The 24871-nt window shown below is 34.0% G+C and overlaps 1 protein-coding gene across 1 annotated transcript; it reads right to left on the reverse strand.

Annotated features, from left to right (window-relative positions):
* Positions 1-2556: 2556 nt before the first annotated feature.
* On the reverse strand, positions 2557-23191 carry LOC134275896 (glycerol-3-phosphate acyltransferase 4-like). Its single transcript, XM_062758178.1, has 15 exons — positions 22795-23191; positions 20373-20490; positions 18444-18589; positions 18122-18164; positions 17793-17847; positions 15765-15827; positions 13409-13483; positions 13207-13296; positions 12937-13027; positions 12631-12746; positions 12480-12535; positions 11898-11983; positions 9006-9134; positions 4734-4813; positions 2557-2973 (listed from the first exon to the last, which is right to left on the reverse strand). Exons 1-15 carry the CDS (start codon positions 22939-22941, stop codon positions 2886-2888), a joined length of 1383 nt encoding a protein of 460 aa, XP_062614162.1. The 5' UTR covers positions 22942-23191; the 3' UTR covers positions 2557-2885.
* Between the last annotated feature and the right edge of the window lie 1680 nt (positions 23192-24871).

Here is a 24871-nt window from a genome sequence, read left to right on the forward strand (position 1 = left end):
GTACATAACTACATATATATATATATATATATATATATATATATATATATATATATATATATATATATATATATATGTAAGACTCCAAGGTCCGATGGTCACGCCAAGTCCGATGGTCTCGCCAAACCCCGATGGTCTGCGCCAAACCCCGATGGCTCGCTGTCTTTACGGACGCCAAAGTCCGATGGTCACGCGAAAGTCCGATGGCTCGTTTCCTATGAGACGCGCGACGCTAAAGTGCGATGGTCTGACACGCCAAAGTCCGTTGGTGCGGAGGAACAGTCAATGTTTATGACGTCATAATAGTCCGACGTCATGACGTTGTCCTGCATTCAAAATCCACTGATTCCGTATTCGTCTCACATACATTTTTACTGATATTGCTTATTGTTTTCGCCTACCTGAGCTATTAGGGCTAGTCCTTGTAGACTATTCGACTGATAAGGGTTAGTTCTTGAACATCAATGTGTTTCACCGAGAGATTTTATGGTAAGTCCTCGCACACTATTGGACTGATTTGGGTTAGTTCTGCACCCATCCAAGATATCTAGCTTATAGTTTTAACACATTTTTCGACTGATAAGTGTTATTCTCGCACCTATATCTAAAAGATTAGGGTTGATCTTTGCATTTAATATTTATTTGTATTTTATTTTAAACAAATCGGGCTTGACATGGCGCGGTATCGCATTTTTGCGCAGTAGTACTATGACGTCATAAACGTTAATTGTTTTCTACACCGTCGGACTTTGGCGTGTCAAACCATCGGGGTTTGGCGCAGACCATCGGACTTTGGCGTGACCATCGGACTTTGGAGTCCCATCGCACTTTGGAGTCCTACATATATATATATATATATATATATATTGTGATCAAAAAAAAAAAAAACAAGAGTCAGATCAGAACTGAAAGTTGACTAAGGTGGGGGGGGGGGGGGCTTGAATTTTAACCCCCCAGGGGATCATGATTTGAACGAACTAGAAAGTACACTACCTGAGGATGTTTCCATATAAATATTACTAATCATGGCTTTGAAATACTTGAAAAGAAAATTTTAAAAGGTTGCCCTATATATTTCGGCCTATGTTAAATTTTGATCAGCCATTTTGGCCCCACCCTACCCCCGGGGGTCATGATTTGAACAAACTTGAATCTACACTACCTGAGGATGATTCCATATGAGTTTCATCTTTCCTGGCCCAGTGATTCAGGAAAAAAAGATTTTGAAAGATTTTTCCTATATATTCCTATGTAATCCTTTGATCGGCCATTTGGTCCCACCCTACCCCCGGGGTCATGATTTGAAGAAACTTGAATCTACACTACCTGAGGTTGATTCCACACGAGTTTCATCTTTCCTGGCCCAGTGGTTCTGGAGAAGAAGATTTTTAATGATTTTTACTGTATATTCCTATGTAAATCTTTGATCGGCCATTTTGGCCCCACCCTACCCCCGGGGGTCATGATATGAACAAACTTGAATCTACACTACCTGAGGATGATTCCATATGAGTTTCATCTTTCCTGGCCCAGTGATTCAGGAAAAAAAGATTTTGAAAGATTTTTCATAATTATTCCTATGTAAAACTTTGATCGGCCATTTTGGTCCCATCCTACCCCCGGGGGTCATGATTTTAAGAAACTTGAATCTACACTACCTGAGGTTGATTCCACACGAGTTTCATCTTTCCTGGCCCAGTGGTTCTGGAGAAGAAGATTTTTAATGATTTTTACTGTATATTCCAATGTAAATCTTTGATCGGCCATTTTGGCCCCACCCTACCCCCGGGGGTCATGATTTGAACAAACTTGAATCTACACTACCTGAGGATGATTCCATATGAGTTTCATCTTTCCTGGCCCAGTGATTCAGGAAAAGAAGATTTTTAAAGATTTTTCCTATATATTCTTATGTAAAAATTTGATCAGCCATTTTGGCCCCACCCTACCCCTGGGGGTCATGATTTGAACAAACTTGAATCTACACTACCTGAGGATGATTCCATATGAGTTTCATCTTTCCTGGCCCAGTGATTCAGGAAAAAAAGATTTTGAAAGATTTTTCCTATATATTCCTATGTAAAACTTTGATCGGCCATTTTGGTCCCACCCTACCCCCGGGGGTCATGATTTGAAGAAACTTGAATCTACACTACCTGAGGTTGATTCCACACGAGTTTCATCTTTCCTGGCCCAGTGGTTCTGGAGAAGAAGATTTTTAATGATTTTTACTGTATATTCCTATGTAAATCTTTGATCGGCCATTTTGGCCCCACCCTACCCCGGGGGTCATGATTTGAACAAACTTGAATCTACACTACCTGAGGATGATTCCACATGAGTTTCATCTTTCCTGGCCCAGTGGTTCTGGAGAAGAAGATTTTTAAAAAATGCCATTAATTTTTCTCTAATTCATTATTATCTCCCCTTGGAAAAGGGCATGGCCTTTTATTTGAAGAAACTTGAATCCCCTTCACCCAAGGATATTTTGTGGCAAGTTTGGTTGAAATCGGCTCAGTGGTTCTTGAGAAGAAGATGAAAAGTTTACGACAACAACGACGACCAGACGACGGACAAATTTTGATCAGAAAAGCTCACTTGAGCCTTCGGCTCAGGTGAGCTAAAAACCACTCAGTACAATAACTGTAAAATAATGTCACTTCCAAACACAACAAAACAACAACTATTGCTATTTTAAGTCCAATAAACTGACTGTTACCTACTGCAGTAGGTCACATTAACATGATTAAAGCAAATTAAAAAATAAACAATTTCATGTAGTTTCACTCAATATTATGAACCAGCTACCTTTGATAAGAGTTTAACAACAAATGCCACAAATGTCTATAATGCCAGCACAGTTCAGTAGATGAACGTGAACACAGTCATTCGACCTTGAGGATTTTGCTGAAGTCATCCTGTGCTTTGGATTTCCAGGACTCCTTGGCCTTCATCCTCTTCAACTGACCATCCCTATTAATGAAAGTACAATAATGGACATTTTTCATGATGCCAAAAATACTCGTATTACTCACTAAAACATTGGAATTTTAAAACTGACATGTGTAATTATAACTACATTGCCAAGGTCACAATTAAATTTTAAAAATTCATGACTGACATACCAGTAAATCCTTTAACTTGAAATTTAAAACAAAAAAAATCCAGTTCATAAAATCCTTTATAGAAATTGACACTATAAAACATGTATTATAATGATCAAGTTTCAAAGTACATTAGTACATGTACCTCTAAATGGGAATCAAAATACCACAACTACAAATATTCAACCCAGGCCTTAAACAAGTTTTACTCTGGAGCATGAAGAGGTGTGCTTGAGGAGAATGTAAGTTCAAAATATTCTGGAATAATAATACTATTAGCCAAACCAAATGTTGCTGTCCATATACTGTATAACGGGTATTTTATACGTGCTACTAGTTTTTATGAGTTTTATAACTTCCTAAAATTTAAACGTGTAAAATTTCACAGAAGTAAAAACGCCTCGCCAAAATTTTGAATATTGTATTATGAGAGTATTTCAGTGCTATCATTGCCATTTAGCTAAGTACCCGGAGGCTACAGAATTAGTACTGACACTCTTTGGTATTTTGGGGAACTTTTTAATTGATTATCAATTAGGATCAAACAAGTAAATCTTAATCAATGCACAAATTATACAAATATCATCAATTACCTGGTTCCTCTTACGGGACGCATAATTTCTGATAATGACTTAACTATTACAGATTGAAGTCTTCAAATTATATCCGTTTTTCAAGACTTTGACCCTTTCTTCTTTTTCATTTGCTTCCAGTAAAAACTTCGACATTTTAATACATCGTAATCCCTGACCCCTGTAATTCTGTCAACTTAATCATGATGACTTGATTTGTCTCTCTTTTTGTTTTCATTAAAATGAAGATGTGCACGTGGTGCGCAACAATAATGATGCGTAGACATGTATATTAATTGAAAAAGGAATAAATTCAGGGCATGTGATATTTAAAGTATTTAGATGAATAAAACATATCGTTTAAGGAATCGACACTTATTATCACGGGAACAATTTTGTTTTTTATTTTACATCGGGTTGTCCAGACACATATAAAACACGTATTTGTATGTTAACACATTCAAAACGTTAAGACATTGATCTTGAACTTCATCCCTGATGATTTTAATTTTTACAGACATGCTCAATTCTTAAAAAATTAACACATGAAAAATAAAATCACCCTATTCCAACAGAAATTCATAAAAATTTACAGCAGTAAAAATTACCCGTTATACAGTATTAGGTGGATAAGCAACAACAGAGATATTCATGTTTTGTCCTATCATTTTCCTCAGTATAAAAATTCATTTTTTGTATGTTGTTAAATGTCCCTCTTGAGAATTCTTCACTCATAGGGGGGCGCCACAACTTGCCAGTGGAGAGCTGCAAATTTTGTCCTATACTCAACACATATGACAATTGAGGGATCTTTTTCATGCTCGCATCTACCTCGTACCAGCACCTACAGCGACACGGGATCTCAGTTTATACGGACTCATACGAAGGACTAGTCTCCACATCCCTTGACTTAATTAACTCCTCACTTAGTGACTCTAGAGCAGATGCTCTAACCTCTGCCCCACGTCAGCGACAATAAAACTTAACATACATGAAAAGGCTATTTCAATAGCTAAATAGTAATGATACTTTGATCACCATTTACATTGAGACTTACCATGATAAATCTACCAGTCCACCTTGTCTGGCTATTTCTTTTTTCACTCTGTTAGCAAAATCAACAGCACTCTCGTTTTCCTGAAACAATTTATTTATAAGTAAGCAATACACAAAATTCACAAATTGTAGTACATGTATCTGTTAGCAGTAGCTTACTCAAGAGGGTGTAAAGAATAATTTTTTTGTATGTCTCAACAAATGTGATGACGTTAGCTTTTCCACCATAAAGTTTCAGTGTTTTAATTACTGTAGACGTACTTTTTTCCACAGGGTCATAATTCCGCAGAATCTCAATCTCTGTAGAAAATTACGCGGATTTCTCAGACTGTCCTATATGCCAAGTACATTTATATTAAGTAAGCTTGGACAAATTTCCGCGAATGTTTGTGACCGCATACATAGCGTAAATTAATACCACACAGAAAAAAGTACTTCTAAATTATCTGAGGCAGGCTACTCACAAATAAGTCAGTGTTTTAGGTATTCAACAACCTCATTTAAATGACAGCTTTTTGGAAATTTTATGGTTGAAAATAATTTGTAAGAAAATACAACTATCTTGGATTGTATATTTCATTCCAGATGCTAAGCCAAAACCTTATTAAAACTGAATTTGATTACAGAAAAATACATAGGGATCACGGTAGGTGTGATTATTTCAGAAGGAATGCTACAGTACCCGCATCGTTATTCTTTACAGGATACACGATACGATAGGATACACGCACGATACGATATGATACACGCACGATACGATAGGATACACGCACGATACGACAGGATACACGCACGATAGGATAAACGCAAAACACGATAAACGAAAAACACGATACACGCAAAACACGATAAACGCAAAACACGATAGACCTGATAAACGATCTTCACGATAGGATAAACGCAAAACCTGATAGGATTGTTTTAAAATGCAGAACGGTTTTTTGACAAGACGAAAAGATTATTTTTTATTTCATTACTGCAATATTTTAATTTAGATATTTGCAAAGCTTCAAATCCTAATTATAAATTATATTTAAAGTATTAAAAAAACAACTTGAGATCACTGTGGTAATTTTACAAAAGTTTATTTATTTATTTATTTATTTATTCATTTTTTTTTTCATTAATTAAATTATTTATTTTGAAATGCAGACTGCACTTTTTTAAAATTCAACTCAACGGTGGAGATTTCCAATTATTATTGTAAATATCAAAATTCTCAAACACTATACTTGTAAATGATATTACCGGTATTTTAATATTATAAAAATACTTTTGTACGTTATAAATTTATCTATAGGTACTAAGTTAGCATACGGAAGAAATATACTCAATGAATATATGTATTTAATCTCTAAAGCTTACAATATAGGTACTAAGTTAGCATACGGAAGAAATATACTCAATGAATATATGTATTTAATCTCTAAAGCTTACAATCTGCGGTGTATACAAAATCGCAATTAAATAATAAAAACTTAGGAAACAATACATGTAGAAGGTCGGCCAAAGAAATCGGCTATAACAAAATTGATAAATGTAACGTGATATATCTCTCATGAACTATATATACAGTTCAAAAAAATTATTTTCTTGAGTAGAATTCTAAATAAATGTTAATTTCAATACACTGCACAATCACTACTATAATAGCACTACATCAATATGCATTAATACATGTAAACTGTGTCAAAAGAATATGAATTTGCTACAACTGCACATGTACATGTACGTGAACGCTAAGCTCTCATATATATGCATGCAAATATTTATATATCATATACTTACAACCTCGCATTGAGTAACGAATATTGAATGATAAGATACTTTTTTTTCTTTACCATACAAAACACAAACCTAAATAAATAAATATTAAAAGAGTAAAATGCGACTTTTCCAACTTAAATTACTAATTATAAATCATTGCTATTAGACTTTGCGTGCACTGTTACTAAAAATAATTTAAGAAAGAATTAAGTCGGCAAATGAATTAAAACTCTGGAAACTATTATAGATTTAATCTCATATGAGGCATATTTGAAGGGCGGAATGGTGAAAGTCTATAACAAATTTAACATGAGATAAACACTATCTAACCAAATAGCCAAAAATAAAATCGAAAAAAAAAGTTAAATAAAGTAATCGATTAATACTATAAATTAATTCGGTGCAATGCATTTACTCGTCTTGCAAGGTCAACACGGAATCAGACTTCTTTTTTTATTGTTATAGTAAAATACCGTAAAATAAAAATAAAAAATAATGTGAGCAAATTGTAATAGTTTAGAATGTTAGAATTATCTCACCCTTTTCTACGATCAATGAACTTGTTTTCTAGAATTAATTCTGTCTGTAGCCCGACAAAAACCCGGTGATCCGAAAGAAACCCGATTATCCGAAAGTTCATTTACTGTAAGTGCAGCATTTTTTTTTTTTGTTGAGGTTATTAAAAGACTTATTTACATGTTATGGAAACATCGTATAAATAAAAATAAATCAGCGGGTTAAATTAAGGGACGTTATTTCATTAAATTGATTTATATGATTTTTATTTAAATTCAAGAAAGGATTTTTTCCCGTAATTGTACGATTATATAATTTATTTAGAAAAAAAAAATCTTTGTACGGTATGAACGAATCCCGAAAATAATTACTATTTGACACAAGGTGAGAGAGCAGTTCAGGTAGGTTGACGGTGAACACACACGGGCCGAGCTGTCATTTAGGGGGGGGGGGGGGGGAGGGGGGGGGGGTGTTGACAGCAGGAAGGCAGTGTGCTGATTAGAGAGGTACACATACGTGTCAGTTTTATGGCAAGGAAAGCTCTTGGATTTGACACTCAGATGCATTATATTTTCAGTTTATTCCGAAAAGTAAGCTGTTAGAGTCTTCATGTTTTTTCCTGTATATTATTTTTAGATTATCTAATGCCAGATAAAATTAAATGAAAAACTTCTACTTTTTAGTAACTGTCGTGGTGTAATAAATCGGGTAGAGCATATTGATCCATTACATTTTATAATTTTGATTTTAAAAAAAATAGACATATTAAGGTATTTAACTAATTAGATAGTGAAAAAATATATTTAAAAATTGAGCCCTTCGGCAAAGTCGGTGTTAAAGTTATCTGGATCAATATCTTAAATGCTTCGTTATTATTTTTTTTTTTAAATCAAGATTTTAAATAATTGTGCATATATGCACATCAGAGGCGAAAACACATTCCTAATATTATCAGACGATTAATCGGGGGAAAATGATTATTGTTTAAAAATATGAATATCAATACCATGCTTTTTATTATTATTTTTTGGGGGGGACGGGGTACGTATACCCCGTGGATTACCGAAAATCTTCCTCTATTGATTCTGACTAATTTAAAATAATCATTTTGACCCAATACATCATTCAATTCGATGAATTAAAAAAGACCAGGGGATTATTTCATTTTTTTAATTTTGATTCCCTGCTTGACCATGATTTAATTATTATTTTCTTTATTTCTATTATTATTAATGATTTATTTTGTTAATTATTTTGTTTATATATATTATTCTTTTCCTTCCCCACTTTAATATTTCTTTTAATGATGAAAAACTAAGGGATAAAACTTTCTTTTCTCTTTCTCTGTTAAAGTAATCTTATTTTAGTTAACAAAACGAAAAAGAAACTCGGAATACCTCGGTAGTTTTTTCCTGTAGTAAAGATAAAAAGCGAGGGTTTCCGAATGTACACGATAAACGCAAAACACGATACACGATAGAACCTGATAAACGATCTACACGATAAACGGAAAACACGATACACGGAAAACACGATAGAAAACGCAAAACACGATAAACGGAAAACACGATACGATAGGATACGATAGGATACACGCACGATACGATAGGATACACGCACGATACGATAGGATACACGCACGATAGGACACGATAGATTTGTAAAGAATAACGATGCGGGTACTGTAACTCCTAGGAATAAAATATCTAATTTGAAAATCATAAAATTAAAGTGATGTCATGACCACTTCTTTTGAAATATTATTTTAAAATACTTGAAGTTCTTTGCTCACTAGTGCTCAGTAGCTTTTTTCAACATAATACTTGTAATTCAATACCTTTAATGTAAAACCATCATTGAAGATGGAAGTCAAACTGTTTATAAATACTTAAAACGTTTTGACTAAACAGACCAAAAGACAGTCTGCTTCCCCTGATCACCAGACAAATAAAGTATATCAAAGAAATAGAACTGTTAAATTTATACTCACACTTCTATGCATGGGAGGGAGATACCACACCTCTGCCACCAAAGCCCAGCTTGTTAACAAATCAAATATATGCTGCACCATTCCCATTTTACTGCTATTCCAAAACGCATCTCCAAATCTTTTATCGTACTGAAACAAAAAAATTCCTTTTATGAAGTAGTTCTATGTGAAATCAAATATTAAAGAAAATTGGGGAAAAAAATTTTTAAAGGAAGCTCAAGGTCATAAAATTATATTATAAAATGTGAAAATTTCCTATCAGTAAAATCCACCTGTGATGTCATTCTTTTGTTTGAGCTCTCCATTACTTTTCAGAAATGGAGAGTTGCAAATTTCACTGATAACGGAATTTCTTTTGTTCTTATTCTCCTTTCCGTGCCTCTACTGAGGAAAGAACGTAGAAAATTTTTGAGAAGAGTTTATGAAAATTTTAGACTTGATTGTCACATTATAAAAATTTTATTGCCCATGGTAAGAATCGAACCAGGTACCCTCCGCTTTCAAGTCGGTTACTCATTTCACTTAGCTAAGGAAGCTGTTGAGAAACACGGATTAAAATGACTTTAGTACACTTTTTTTGCCTTACTTTCTATAGTATATAAAAAATACTACTAAATATATTATGTCCATTTACAGTGTATCATATAGATATTATATTTTATATTAATGAACAATAAAAACGAGGCCCATGGGCCACATCGCTCACCTGAGCACTGTGGCTAGGAAAAAGCAGAATTGGTTTATACTTGAAAAGCTTAAATCCAAAAGTAGTCCCATGACCAATCCTGGCTTTGCTATTCTTGAGAAGATTTTTAAAGAATTTTCCTATACATTTCTATGTAAAACTTTGGTCGGCCGTTTTGGCCCCTCCCTATCCCTGGGGGTCATAATTTGAACAAACTTGAATCTACACTACCTGAGGATGCTTCCATATAAATATGATCAATTATGGCTTTGCTGTTCTTGAGGAGAAGATTTTTAAAGAATTTTCCTATATATTTCTATGTAAAACTTTGGTCGGCCATTTTGGCCCCGCCCTACCCCCGGGGGGTCATGATTTGAACAAACTTGAATCTACACTACCTGAGGATGCTTCCATATAAATTTGATCAATTATGGCTTTGTTGTTCTTGAGGAGAAAATTTTTAAAGAAATTTCCTATATATTTCTATCTAAAACTTTGGTCGGCCATTTTGGCCCCACCCTACCCCTGGGGGTCATGATTTGAACAAACTTGAATGTACACTACCTGAGGATGATTCCACATGAGTTTCATTTTTCCTGGCCCAGTGGTTCTTGAGAAGAAGATTTTTAAAGATTTTTCCTATATATTCCTATGTAAAACTTTGATCGGCCATTTTGGCCCCACCCTACCTCCGGGGGTCATGATTTGAATAAACTTGAATCTACACTACCTGAGGATGATTCCACATGAGTTTCATCTTTCCTGGCCCAGTTGTTCTTCAGAGGAAGATTTTGAAAGATTTTTCCTATATATTCCTATGTAAAACTTTGGTCGACCATTTTGGCCCCATCCTACCCCCGGGGGTCATGATTTGAACAAAATTGAATCTACACAACCTGAAGATACTTCCATATAAATATGACCATTCATGGCTTTGTTATTCTTAAGAAGAAGATTTTTAATGACTTTATCTATACATTTCTATGTAAAACTTTGGTCGGCCATTGTGGCCCCGCCCTACCCCCGGGGGTCATGATTTGAACAAACTTGAATCTACACTACCTCAGGATGATTCCACATAAGTTTCATCTTTCATGGCCCAGTGGTTCTTGAGAGGAAGATTTTTTTAAAATGGCATTAATTTTTCACTAATTCGTAATTATCTCCCCTTTGAAGAGGGCTTGGCCCTTCATTTGAATAAACTTGAATCCCCTTCATCCAAGGATACTTTGTGGCAAGTTTGATTGAAATTGGCCCAGTGGTTCTTGAGAAGAAGATGAAAATGTGAAAAGTTTACGACAACGACAACAACGACAGACGACGGACAAATTTTGATCAGAATAGCTCACTTGAGCCTTCGGCTCAGGTGAGCTAACAAGCATTTAGAGAGGTGGAAATTACGCGGGTTTATATACTTGTGGCCTCGGCTCCATTACTTTTAAGGAATGGAGCGCTACTCCTACATTAACCCTTACGTATGTACCAGTATGTGAGTTTATCAAATACATATTATTAACTAGCTACTTTGAAAATGAGTTGAATAGGGAATTGCATAGTTAGAATAACCTGACAGTGTCTTTGGACAAGCCCTCACCACAGTTAGAATACCTCCCATATACTCGCAATGTAGAAGATAGAATGTTCTATCGTTAAAATGATATTGTCTTACCGACCCGGTGCATTTACTATGAACAATTCAGAGAGTTTCGAATGCAAACATCACGTAAAATTTGAGTTGAGAAAAAATGTTGAGAAAATCAGTTGTATTTTCTTCCTTATGTGGATTATATTTTATTCAGGTTTAAAGACATGAACAACCTCAAAAAGGTTTGTTACAATTAATTTGAAAGTTATTTTCAGTGCATATCTTTTTGTATTCTTCAAAACCATTTCGGAACGATTCTGCAATCATTTCCGAGTATATGAGAGGTATTCTAACTGTGGTGAGGGCTGCAACATTTAACTTTCAATCTCACCTTACTGTAAAAGTACTTTTTTCCGCGTGGTATTAATTTACGCTATGTACGCGGTCACAAATTTTCCGCGGAAATTTGTCCAAGCGTCTATAATATTATAAATGTAACACACATAGTGACAATCTATAAAATCCGTGTAATTTTCTACCCGCAGATTAAACAGAAATTGAGATTCCGCGTAATTATGACCCCGTGGAAAAAAGTACGTCTACAGTATTTCTCTAACCTTACCTTTATAGCTACAGGGTATATAGTATCACTGACTTCAAAACTGCCCTTCTTGAACATCATCACAGATGTATTATTTATACATGTGCCTGTGAAAGAAAAGGGATATTGCATTAAAATTAAACTGCCTTTTATCATTTAAAGAAAAGTTCTCTTTTATTAAAATTCACTGCCAAGTATTGCTTTGAAAATATTACATGTATTCTGTTTCAAAATTAGAGTAGAGGTGACTTCTTCATCTTAACTCAAAGTTACAATTTATGGGGTTTAATTTTTTACCAATTTGTACAATTAATTAAAAGAATATTCTTTCTAAAAATCAACTCCACCAAAAATATTTGATTTTGACAGCATAATCTATTCACCGATAATTTGTTGATAAACTTTCAAGGCCTGTTCAAGAGAGCGAAAGTTTGCGAGCACTTGACAAAATTCCTTTTACCTCTAATAGAAACTCGCTGTGTAGAACAGGCCTCAGGTTTTCTTTGAATTAGCATTCTGAGATTTTAACAATAGACTAACAGTATTTATAGCTCAAATCGGAAATTTAAGATAAAATTTTCATGTTTATGCATTTTAACCTACCCTCTGGGAAAATCAAAATAGGTAATTTATTTTTATCTTCTACATGCTCTCTTAATCTGAAAGGAAAAAGAAAGGGAAAAAATATTGCATATTTTTCATTGGAATGATTTACATTTCCACACACAACAATATTAGCTTAGTCTACCCTTACCTTTTGGCAACAATAAATCTATCCTTGACCTCTGACCTCTCGAAATAGATGTGATCAGCAGTCCTGGCCAAGAGTTTCATGACTAGACCCAGAAATCCCCCGTGTCTCTGGCCCACCTTAAGGAGGGGGTTAAAGAAAACTCATTACATGCATGTATTCATGTTTTTATCTCAGTCAATTTGTTAAAAATTCTCTGCATTTCTAATTGTACTTGACCTGTGTTTGACACTAATTTATGCTTTTTGCAATGATATAATTCTTCATTCTTTGATCTTGTCAATAATTGTAGCAGTAAGTACAACTTACAAGGGAGTAGCAGTTATCACAGGACAGAATGATAACATCCAATGGAGAAGTGTGATTAGCCACACAGATCCCATTCTTAACCATGTTCTCTCTGAAAATTATAATATTTTTACAGTCAGACAGACAGACAATGCTTTAAAAGAAGTCAGTGATAAAATTTTTAAAACACTTAAGAGATGAAGATACAAATTTTTTCACTTTTATACCCTCTTGTTCTAACCTGTATGTTGGTTAATTGTCTAATTGAAAAATTAAGTGACATTTTGTTACCTGCCATGGTACGTCACAACAGCAGAGCAGGCTCTACACAGGATTCTATGGCAGACCAAGGAAGCATATCTATTTAACTGCCTTCTCAATCTGAAAATAAAATTTTTACACAGCTTTTACTTAAATTTTTTCCCAAAATAGCAGAGTTTGAGTCTGTGGTACTACATGTATAAATGTTTGTACCTTTAAGACTTGTACTCACGGTATATCTGGTAATACTCCTATAACAGCTGTAGAAAATAGTAACCAACCAAGTCCAATGCATAACAGTATCAGCCTTAAATAAATCAAAACAAGAAATCTGTGAGCCAATGCTCACTAGTAATACCCCCGCTCTGATGTAAATAAGCACTATCATGTTAATATATATAAAAGTTCAATCACAGGCAGATGCACAGAAAAATATGAAGTTGACATCAGATTCATATCAAAATTAATCCCACCATATGGCATGCCTCAACAGAGATTGAAATAAAATTTAAAGCATCTGCTATGAACAGCTAATGAGAAAACTGCGACGAAAAATTGTTAAGTGTGAAACAGACAGACGCACAGACAAACACGAAGTTGATATCCGATTTGAAAAAAAAATGTATCCCAAGATATGGCATATATATGCAGAAAAAACTGTGACGAAAATTTGTTACATGTATGTATGAAACGGACAGATGCAGAGACAAACAGGAAGTTGACATCGGATTTGAGCGAAAATGTATCCCACCATATGGCATGCCTCAGAGAAAATTGTGTTTAAATTTCAAGCATCTACGATGAGTAGCTGTTGAGTAAACTGTGACGAAAATTTGTTATGTATGAAACGGACAGACGCACAGACAAACAGGAAGTTGACATCAGATTTGAGCGAAAATATATCGCACCATTAACATGCCTCAGAGAAGAATGTGTTAAAATTTCAAGCATCTACGATGAGTAGTTGCTGAGAAAACTGTGACGAAAATTTGTTACATGTATGTATGAAACGGACAAATGCAGAGACAAACAGAAAGTTGACATCGGATTTGAGCTAAAATGTATCCCACCATATGGCATGCCTCAGAGAAAATTGTGATTAAATTTCAAGCATCTACGATGAGTAGTTGCTGAGTAAACTGTGACGAAAATTTGTTATGTATGAAACGGACAGATGCAGAGACAAACAGGAAGTTGACATCAGATTTGAGCGAAAATATATCCCACCATTAACATGCCTCAGAGAAGAATGTGTTAAAATTTCAAGCATCTACGATGAGTAGTTGCTAAGAAAACTGTGACGATAAATTTGTTATGTATGAAACGGACAGACCCACAGACAAACAGGAAGTTGATATCTAATTTGAGAGAAAATATATCCCACCATATGGCATTCCTCAAAGAAGATTGTGTTAAAATTTCAAGCATCTACGATGAGTAGTTGCTGAGAAAACTGCGACGAAAATTTGTTATGTATGAAATGGACAGACGCAGAGACAAACAGGAAGTTGATATCCGATTTGAGCGAAAATGTATCCCACCATATATGGCATGCCTCAGAGAAGACTGTGTTAAAATTTCAGGCATCTACAATGAGTAGTTGCTGAGAAAACTGTGACGAAAATTTGTTTCGGACGGAAACACAGACACACGGACACACAGCTGCACAGACACACGGACAGACACACAAGGGTAAAACAGTATACCCTCCTCTCCTTCGGAGCGGGGGTATAGATATGATAAGATTTTCTGAAAAAAATTATGCTAATAAAAACTGATATCAAAGTAAAACAAAGTTTATCATTGAGGCATATATAATAACAACATTACAATATATATATACTGTGTATCTTAAAAATTTTCAAATAAGAAGATTAGAGAAGATGCACCAGCTGCAAATTCATGTACCGTAATTACAGAATTTAGGTCGATACTTTTTTCTCAGAACCGCTGGGGTCGCCCAATGTACAGAATTCGACATTTTTAAGGCTCAAGTTTACGAAAAATGCCCCCAAATCAGTAAAATTTACGTCAATTTCAAAGCAAATCTGTGCCACTTTCATAAATTTTTTCATTATTTACGCAGAAAAATTAATGCCTCGGTAAACAATAAAGAATAAAATATTTATTCCATTGCTTTCTTACAAAATAAATTCCATTAACGATCCGTTGATGACAAAACATTGCTCCATCTAGTAAACAATTTCAAAATATCTTAAAAATTTTCAAATAAGATTAGAGAAGATGCACCAGCTGCAAATTCATGTACCGGTATTATACAAAATGGTTCTTTGAATTTTCATCCACCTCTGTTTCAGATAATCTTCACTTTTTATCAATAATATAATTATATATGCTCCAAGCTATATATAGATACTGTATTTGGATTCAACACTCTAAATATTTTCCTTTCATCACTTTCAGCAAGAGGATTCTAACATTAAATGATTTGTACCAATACACTAACAGAAATAAAATATTTATCTTATTACCAGCAATATCAAAACCCATAACTTTTCAGTTCCTCGTCTTTGTAGATAACTGTAAACAACTGTGATTTAAAATTTATACATATGCAAAGTACAAACCTAAATGGTAAAAACAGGTATCTAAATAGACATCCCAAACACCATAAAACTGTAAGACGAACACTGAAAAAGACAAGATCACAATTAACAAGAGGTTCAGTGGCCTAGATCTCATCTAGGGATGTGCAATTTTATCAGTCCAGTCCAATACGAAAATTCGTAATATTACGAAAAAACGTAAGATTACGAGAAAGCGTAATATTACAAGTTATCGTAATATAAAATTTATATTACAATTTTTCGTAATGTAGTTAAATTACGAATACGCGTAATATAGCAGATTGTAAGAGACTATAAATTACGAGTTTTCATAATCCAAGACAAATTCAAGCATTGCAAGAAATTGAGTGGTGGGTAGCAAAGTATGACGTCAGTAATATATCAGATTCCATGGCTACTGATAGCACGCGGTCAGTTTGATCAGTTACGCCTATCATAAAGCATGGAAATTCAAGAAGAAAGTACCGCCAACGATGGGTGAGTGGACAATTTCTTTTATTATTCTTTTATAGGAATTTTCCCAAGGATAAGACCAATTTTCCAGTAAATTTCAAAATTTGCTTAAGCATGTCGCATTGGTCTATATCACCCGAACTCCCTACTTTTCTTGCGAAGTCTACCCTAAAAATCATACCTCGTCTCATAATTCAACTCTTCGTGCAATTCTTATATTGAAATACACAGAATTCAAATCTCAGTAAGAGTCGTACAAGTTATCGCCCATGGCATCTCGTAGTAAACGTCATACTTTGCTACCCGCCACTCAATTTCTTGCAATGCTTGAATTTGTCTTGGATAACGAAAACTCGTAATATAGTCTCTTACATCTGCAATATTACGCGTATTCGTAATTTAACTACATTACGAAAAATTGTAATATAAGTTTTATATTACGATAACTTGTAATATTACGCTTTCTCGTAATCTTACGTTTTTTCGTAATATTACGAATTTTCGTATTGGACTGGACTGTTTATATGCATACTGATATATCATGATTTTTAATTGTGTGATATGTACCGGTATCATGATACACAGACTAAAATACTGGTATTTACTAGGTACATAATTAGAAATTCCAAAATTTTGGTGATACCCATCATTAATCTCTTTAAGGAATGAAGCTTATTTCAACTTATATTATATGATATAACAAAACTTGGGGCAGTTTACGCTTTATAAACCACGAAGCGAGTTATAAAAAAGAGTACACTGCCCCAAGTTTTGTTATATCGTATAATATAAGTTGAAATAAGCTTCACTCCTTATGATTTTATTTCAGTGCAGACAATGTGAGACAATTTTTCCCCTAGAATAAGGCTTCACATTGATTATATTTTAAAAGTAACGTCAAGCAGAGTAATACGTTTTTTGACATATCTCATTGTGACGTAGGCAAGTTATGTTATACAAAATGGATAAAATCTTTTATCCAATCAAATGTCGTGTTACAAGTAAAATCAAATTATTCTCATCTACAGTGCACACTATCACTTACATTTAAAGCTTCTTAGTATCCTGTACATGTACCGGTAAAAATATTAAATCTACACCTCTAGATATGACTAATCATGAGTTTGCTGTTCTTAAGAGCAAAATTTTTAAAAAGATTTTTCCTATATATTCCAATGAAAAATATTCATTGCCCCTTGTGGCTCTACCCTACCACCCAGTTGTCTTGCTTTGAACAAACCTACAATGTACACAAGGTCTGCATGCAAGGTTTTACATAAGTCTCATCTTTGCTGGGCAATTGTTCTTGAGAAGTAGATTTTTAAATGAGGTTTCCCAATTTTCCTTATTAAGAGGGGGTGGCCTTTCACATGAACAAATCTGAATGCCCTTTATCCAAAGATACTGTGAGCAAAGTTTTGTTGAAAGCAGCCCAGTTGTTCTTGAGGGGAAGATGAAAATTGGAAAAGTTTACAACAAATATACATGTTCTAACAGAATCCAGCAGGTATACATATTACAACTTTTACAAAAAATTCATATAAAAAAAATACAACAATCATCTTCATATTCTACCTTATAAACTGGTGGCCATGCGTAGTTCTTGTTAAAAAATTCCATGTGCGTAATTCTGCAATCACAATTAATACTCAATATGTTAATCTTGCAAATAGAAACTGTCCTGAGGAATAAGATCTTTCAAAAAATTTCATTTCTCTATTACGGTAGTACATATACTACATATGTATTAATTAAACTATCGATCAAACAAATGGATTAAAAGCAATACTTGTACATGTACATATACTACGTAAATGCCATATATATTACTTAATGGCATAATTTATTATGAAAATTTTTTTTTTCATAACCCTTTTTCAAAAAGGGTAAAGAACATCGCTAACCTTCAGCTGAGAAACACTTGGTGACATCATCTTCAATTATGGCCTAAAACATGAATGAAAATTTAAATATTTAAAACGCTTTGTCCCGATTAACTTTTGCATATTGGTAGTATTAAAAGCAAATCTACATTACCAGGTAATAATAATTTCATATTATAAATGATGTTTACATAATTATACACACACTAATATTCATGATCATTACAATTTTATTCCACTAGCAAAATTTACAAATTCAAACACAATATTTTAAAACTTTTTAGAAATATATAAAATACTCTCCATTTACTGACAACTGACAAAAATTTTAAAATAAAATAACCTCAACTCCACATTTTGCAAAATACATGATATCCGAGATGTGGAATTCCTTTTTAAGGTTAGTGAGGTCATAGTCAGCCCTGTTGGATGGTATGTGTATACCCTGGAAGGCATCTATAGCTATGTCTCGCTGAATCAGGGGTTTCTCTACAAAATCAATCAAAATACCATGAAGATATTTTTTTCTGTATAAAAATATTTAAATATGCTAGCTGGAATGTACTTGCGGAATTTATAATTATCAAACTTCATTTGATCTTCTCTATTTATTAGAAATGGTAATAAAACTGTAAATACCGTATATTTAACATGATCAAGATAACTAATTTGTAACAGGGTAGATCCTCCTCTAATGGGTGTTGTAAGGGCAATATGCCAGAATAAACAGGGGTGGGGAAATTCCCCGAACCTAGGTCTTTACGCACAACCCTGAATGTCAATATATGTACATTTTTATAATCAAATGAAATACCGAGTACTTACACATTTATACGTATGCAAGTGTTCAAACAAATGAACATCGCTCGAAGTAATTGTGCATGGTAATGCATGTTTTTCAATTTGTTCTGCACACTTGCATGAATTTTTTATGGAAGCATGAAATGCAAAAGACGTCTATCTCTGAGAATACAAAATGCAGCTTTGATTTTTAAAAATGTCATTTCATACATTAGCTGACTTTAAATTATATTCTACAGATACCAACTCTGAAATATGACATGCAGCCTTGTCAATTGGGTATATAAACACCTGACATGTAATTCTGAATTATATAACATATATAACCTATATACGATAGTGATGTATATTAAAGACCTGCATGATCAGTGACATGTGCATTCATGTTTGAAAAAAACCTCGATACATGTGTACTCATGAATCTGTAACAAGTACCCACTTTTAGATCACCTATGGTACAATCACCTTTAGAAAGATATTTGATAAAAGTACATCCTAAAAACAAAGTCCTCTCCATTACTACTACATTATCTCATCGTATAATTATCAATCACCAAACATATACCTGTCGTTATAGCTATAGAGCAAGCTGTGAAGATTAGATAGTACAATATAATGCAATTATAGCGAACATTCTTATAACGAATTGATGCTTATAGCGAAGTGCATGATTTTCATTCTCCTTGACTTTAAATTATAAAGAATTACGATTATAACGAAGCAGATTTTTGGGTCCCTGGCCCTTTGTTGTAAGCGTGTTTTACTGTAATCTAGCTGTGTTACCTCCTAGCCTACTAGTTAACTGACAGACAGTTAACATTTACTGGTTTTCCGGCATTGGGCCAAGGCAACAAAAATGGTAAAATTAGGAACCATATTGCATTTTGGGAAATCCTGGAAAATGCAATGTATGCAGTCTGGAATCTGATCATAGCACTCTCCTACACATACCTGTTTATTGAAGTCACAAATAATGCCATTATCTTGAATAATAACGCCTGTATGTTGTGATGTCATCTTGCCAAATGAAAATAATTTTCTCACACTTGAAATTGTCATCAACAGTAAAACAAGAAATGTTCCGTAAACTGGAATTGGCCTTATAGGGTATTGGTAGGAGATGCATCAAAGTTTATGGTGTATGCAGGGATAATTAACGAATCTGATTTGGGAAAAAAAATCCTTTTAGAAATAGGAATGGGACCAAGGAGACAACCTAGAGCCCTAGCTAATCTACATGTATTTAAAGATTGATACCTAGCTATTACGATCTTTAGCTTGAATGAAATAGAAATGACAAACAGCTATACAGTCATGTATACATATATATGCATGCATTAATTGTAATCCAGGATTGAACTTTGGATCAAAATAACACTTAGGTCATAATGTACTCATAACTCTGGATTCTACCTACATGTATTACAGAAATCAAGAAGTTAAATTCATCACAGGACACACTATTACTTGCCTCCATTTTCTACGCTAGCTTTGTCGGATTTATCTGAATCGTCCTGACTTTCTGACTCTCTGGGTTCTCTGTTGTGATTTCTCTCTTTTTCATATCGTTCTATCTTTGTCCTACCAAACTGAAAGGAAAATAAATATATGAGTTACATGTAGATGCTAATTAATATAACTTTTAAAATATATCTATTTTAAGAACTTTATAAATTTCTTTGAATTTTCTGTTTCCCAGAAATTTACCATTAATTATTGATGGGGAAAATGATTACATCAAGTAAAATCTTTCAAATGTTTTGTATAGGTAAATCAGTACATTATCATGATTATAGAAATGTTTATAATAAGACACATAAACCATGTATACCTTTACAATGCACATCAGAACCTATCAGTCATTTGAACATGTTGAAATCGAACAAACAAAAGATATCTTACATCCTGTGGCTTGTGTGTACTAGCTTTCTTTAGGTATTGATTTAAAATTTTCTTCAAGATGCAAAACAGCTTGTATTAAAAACAATTAGGTCAGAGAAGACTAGAACTCAACAGCTATGAGTCATCTTTTTTTTTTTACCCCACTTCCCCTTTTCAATATGTATTCATTTTGTTGACCTATTAGATCTATTCAAAATTGGAATATACTATCTTAAGAAACTTCATCAATGATATTGATTTTTTTTTATTTATAAAACCTTATCAATAATCTTTTGTATGCATGCTATCATTTTATTTCCAAAGATTTGCAATGTACATGTATATGTATTAAAACTATGACCACTGTAATGAGATGTACTGTAACGCATGCAACCTAAAACATGTACAAAGTGGCATTAGCCTTTAACTAGAAGGTCAGTGTCCTTCTTAAATGGTTACCTGAGAATCTTTTAACATGTCCAAATGTTTTACACCTGTTTATGAACTTGTGGGCTTAAAATAAAGAAGTGTGTCCCCTCCACCTTGCCTTATTATGGTAATGCCTTGACTAATTTACGAGAGGGCATGGAATAAAATGCATGCAGTGTTAATATTGGGAGAGAAAATTACTTAGACAGGGAATAAATAATTAAAACTATATAATTTAATTTGAATAAATGCAAGGCTGTCCCTAAGACCTCGGGGCCAGTAAATTTCCCAACCTGTAATAATGTCATCCCCTGGTTATTCTGGTATTCACCCCTGTTTGGGGTCAGGAACCCCAGACCCATTCTACTTTTTCAATCGTCCCCTGCTACATGTATATCTTTTCAATTATCAAAGACAACCCTGAAATGCTATACATATATACATATATATCTACTGTAATAGTGATTATAATTAATAAAAACTTATCACAATCACATCATCTTGAAAATTGTACATCAAAGTAATGCAATACAGCACATCTAACATAATGCATACTATATCTTGAATTTTTTTTTAATCTAGAAACTTCCAGAATGTTGATATCTATTATATATTGTAATACTTTAAACATGTTAAATCTGAAATACTGTTACATTATGGTAACAGGAAAGGAGCTAGAGAATGTATGGCTGAACTACGAATCAAACCCATAACCCTGAACACTGTCAACTGAGCTACCCAGGCCAATATCCAAATCCTAACCCACCATTAATGTTCCATGTATATTTACAATGTAGCAGACCAGACCAGACCTGGATCACAGGAACCTGAATTCTTATCTATCATACGCACAATTAGCCAAATATAAAATAATTATAACCCCTTTACATATATTTATAGAGGGGGTATAGTTTTTTGATATTTGGCTTATTGAGCGTCTGAAAATAATTCAGGTGCCTTTGACGGGATTTGAACCCAAGTCCCCTGAATATCCCGGTCAGATGCTCTACCAAATAAGCTATTTAGACACCGACGATTGGGCCCGGCTGACTGTGTCGAAGAGGAGAAAAATGCAGTGGACCAGACCAGGATCCAAACCCTGGCCCCCTGAATCTTCAGTCAGGTAATTAATTAATGTTAGGCCTACAGAGATTTTGTTCAAAGCCTGTTACAACTGTTCTTTAACCCTTTACAGTGAAATAAAGGGAAAACACTGGGAATCTAGAAAAAAATTTAATGTTTTCAAAAAGGTGGGATGATAAATGTTGACGTTCATTGCCAAACTCCATGTTTTGGTTCCCTCATCTTACCTGTATTAGACCTACTGGTTCACTAATCACTACATTATACATATGCATATCATAATTTTTAAAGCAAAAAATCAGCTGGACCTCACGGGTCATGCATGCAAGTGTGGAATGATTTTGTGAAAGCATATGCAAAACTCTTTCATATTGCCACTTAAAGACCTAATTATTCATTTAATGAATCAATATTTCTCTAAGAAGTATCCAAATTAATCGAAAACCTGCAACAAAACAAAGTATGGTCTTTAAAAACTTCAGAAGCATGGCACTGTTTACCTCAAATATTAATATGAGAGTGTTTATGTATAATTTCCTGATTCCGAGTGATTTTCCTACAGCTGCCAATATCACTGTCACTCCTGTTACGAGAAAAACAATGAAATACAACAAAATTAAAGGTAGTCTTAGCCAGTCACTATCCATTTTCGTCTGCAAGTCTGCGTGAACATGGGTGCGGGTCAATTTTAAGCCCAAAACAATTCGGTCCTGTTCATTTAGCGACCCTGTTACATCAGATTGGCATCGCTGTAAATGAAGATGCAGGTAAAATAATCCAAATATCCAGAAACCTGGATTTATAAGAATAACTGGACCTTCAACTTTGAATTTTTCCTTGTTTATGATATTTACAATACGGCTACACTTTGCCACAATCACTGTCAACTACACGCTTACCACCTTGAGGAGATAAAAATATTTGCTTCGGGACAAAAACGGAAACTCGGCCAAGGTCATTAAAAAATTGCAAAGCTGGCATTTTAAGCCTTTTAAAACAAGTGCCGCGTTGGTCAATTATTCTCTTTTTTATTCTGAAACTTTTATTCCTTTTCTCTGCAAATCTGTAGCTTTCGTCCATACTTTCAGAATAAAAAAAATTATGAAAGTTAACCCAAAAACTGAAAAGTTTTTTGTGAAACACTGATGTCCACTTAAATGTCAGCCAATGGCGAGAGTTGAAGTCTCTCAAATGGAATTCAAGCTCCAAGGTCGGCTTTAAAAGGTCAAAGTTGTTAGTATCCAAAGGAAGGCGTGTCACAGGGAATACACATGTGAAATATGAATTAAACCCCTTGTACTAACTGTTGAAAAGTTATGGCCAAGGTTAATTTTTTTTTTTCAAAAAAGTGAGTCAAATTTCCAAGGTCAAGGTCATGTTTAGTTTAGAAATATAAATTTGTCCTCAGAAAAAAATCTTGATTTACATATGAGTATTCAAAAATGTCTCCGGGACAGAGTAGGAGGAGGCAACACTCATTCACCGTTAACGTTGTGTCAATAATTTTTTTTCGATTCACAACAAATACATCTGAAACTTTTTAAAGTGCTTGATGTGCAAAAAGAGTGTTTTAATTCAAATAGTAAAGATAAACCTGCAAAAAAGAAAGAACAATATGTGTAACACTGAAACCCCCATATTGCAGCTAATGGCGAGGGATGAAATGCAAGTTAAACTCCAAGGCAAAATGGTCAAAATCGTTGGTATCCAAAGAAATTTTAAGGTCTTCTCACAAGGAATGCACCTGTGAAATATGAAAGCCCTAATATTAACGTTTCAAAAGTTATAGTTAAGGATGTGAAAGATTTTGTTGAAGTGGGTCAAACTAAAGGTCAAGTCAAAATGTCAAATATTTTTATACCCCATGAAAAATCTTGTCACAGTGATTACACATACGTGAAGTATGAAATTCCTAGCACCAAATATTCTATTAAAAAAATTGGCTGCATGGTTAAAGCTCGGAAATATTCTGGTAAAAGTGGGGGGGGGGGGTGGTACCAAAAGAAAAGGTCTTAATTGTCACAAGGAATACACCTGTGAAATACGAAAGCCATACTTATAGCCCCATGTGCTCAAAAGTTATGGATATATAAGGTTATAAAGTCTGTGCGGACAAACAGACGGACGGACAGGGCAAAAACTCTTTACCCCCGAATCTCTGATTTATGTTTTAATGGGTCAAACTCAAAGGTCAAGGTCAAAATATTTATATCTATGGAAACTATGTCTTGTCACAATGAATACACATATGAAGTACAAAAGAACCCTTGATCCAAGCAATCAAAAGTTATGGGCAGTGTTAAAGGTTTTGCGAACAGAGATCACAAAACTATAAGCCTAACCTACCCCCCCCCCCCAATTCTTTGATTATGGGGGCATAAAATAGGGTAAGTAAAAGAAAATAAAGGTTCTATACAAAAATATTTAAAATGAAGCTTCTATGCACAAATACTATATAAAAAAGAGTGTAGGATATATAATAAATGTATATTGAAAGAAATGTCCATCATAAGCCACAGGGTTAAATTATCTGGGAGGGGGCTCGAACCTTTCCACACGTAAATAGTAAAAACTATA

The sequence above is a fragment of the Saccostrea cucullata genome, unplaced genomic scaffold (assembly GCF_032062105.1).
Source record: "Saccostrea cucullata isolate Sc308-1 unplaced genomic scaffold, CSIRO_AGI_Scuc_v1 ctg628, whole genome shotgun sequence".
NCBI lineage: Eukaryota > Metazoa > Mollusca > Bivalvia > Ostreida > Ostreidae > Saccostrea > Saccostrea cuccullata.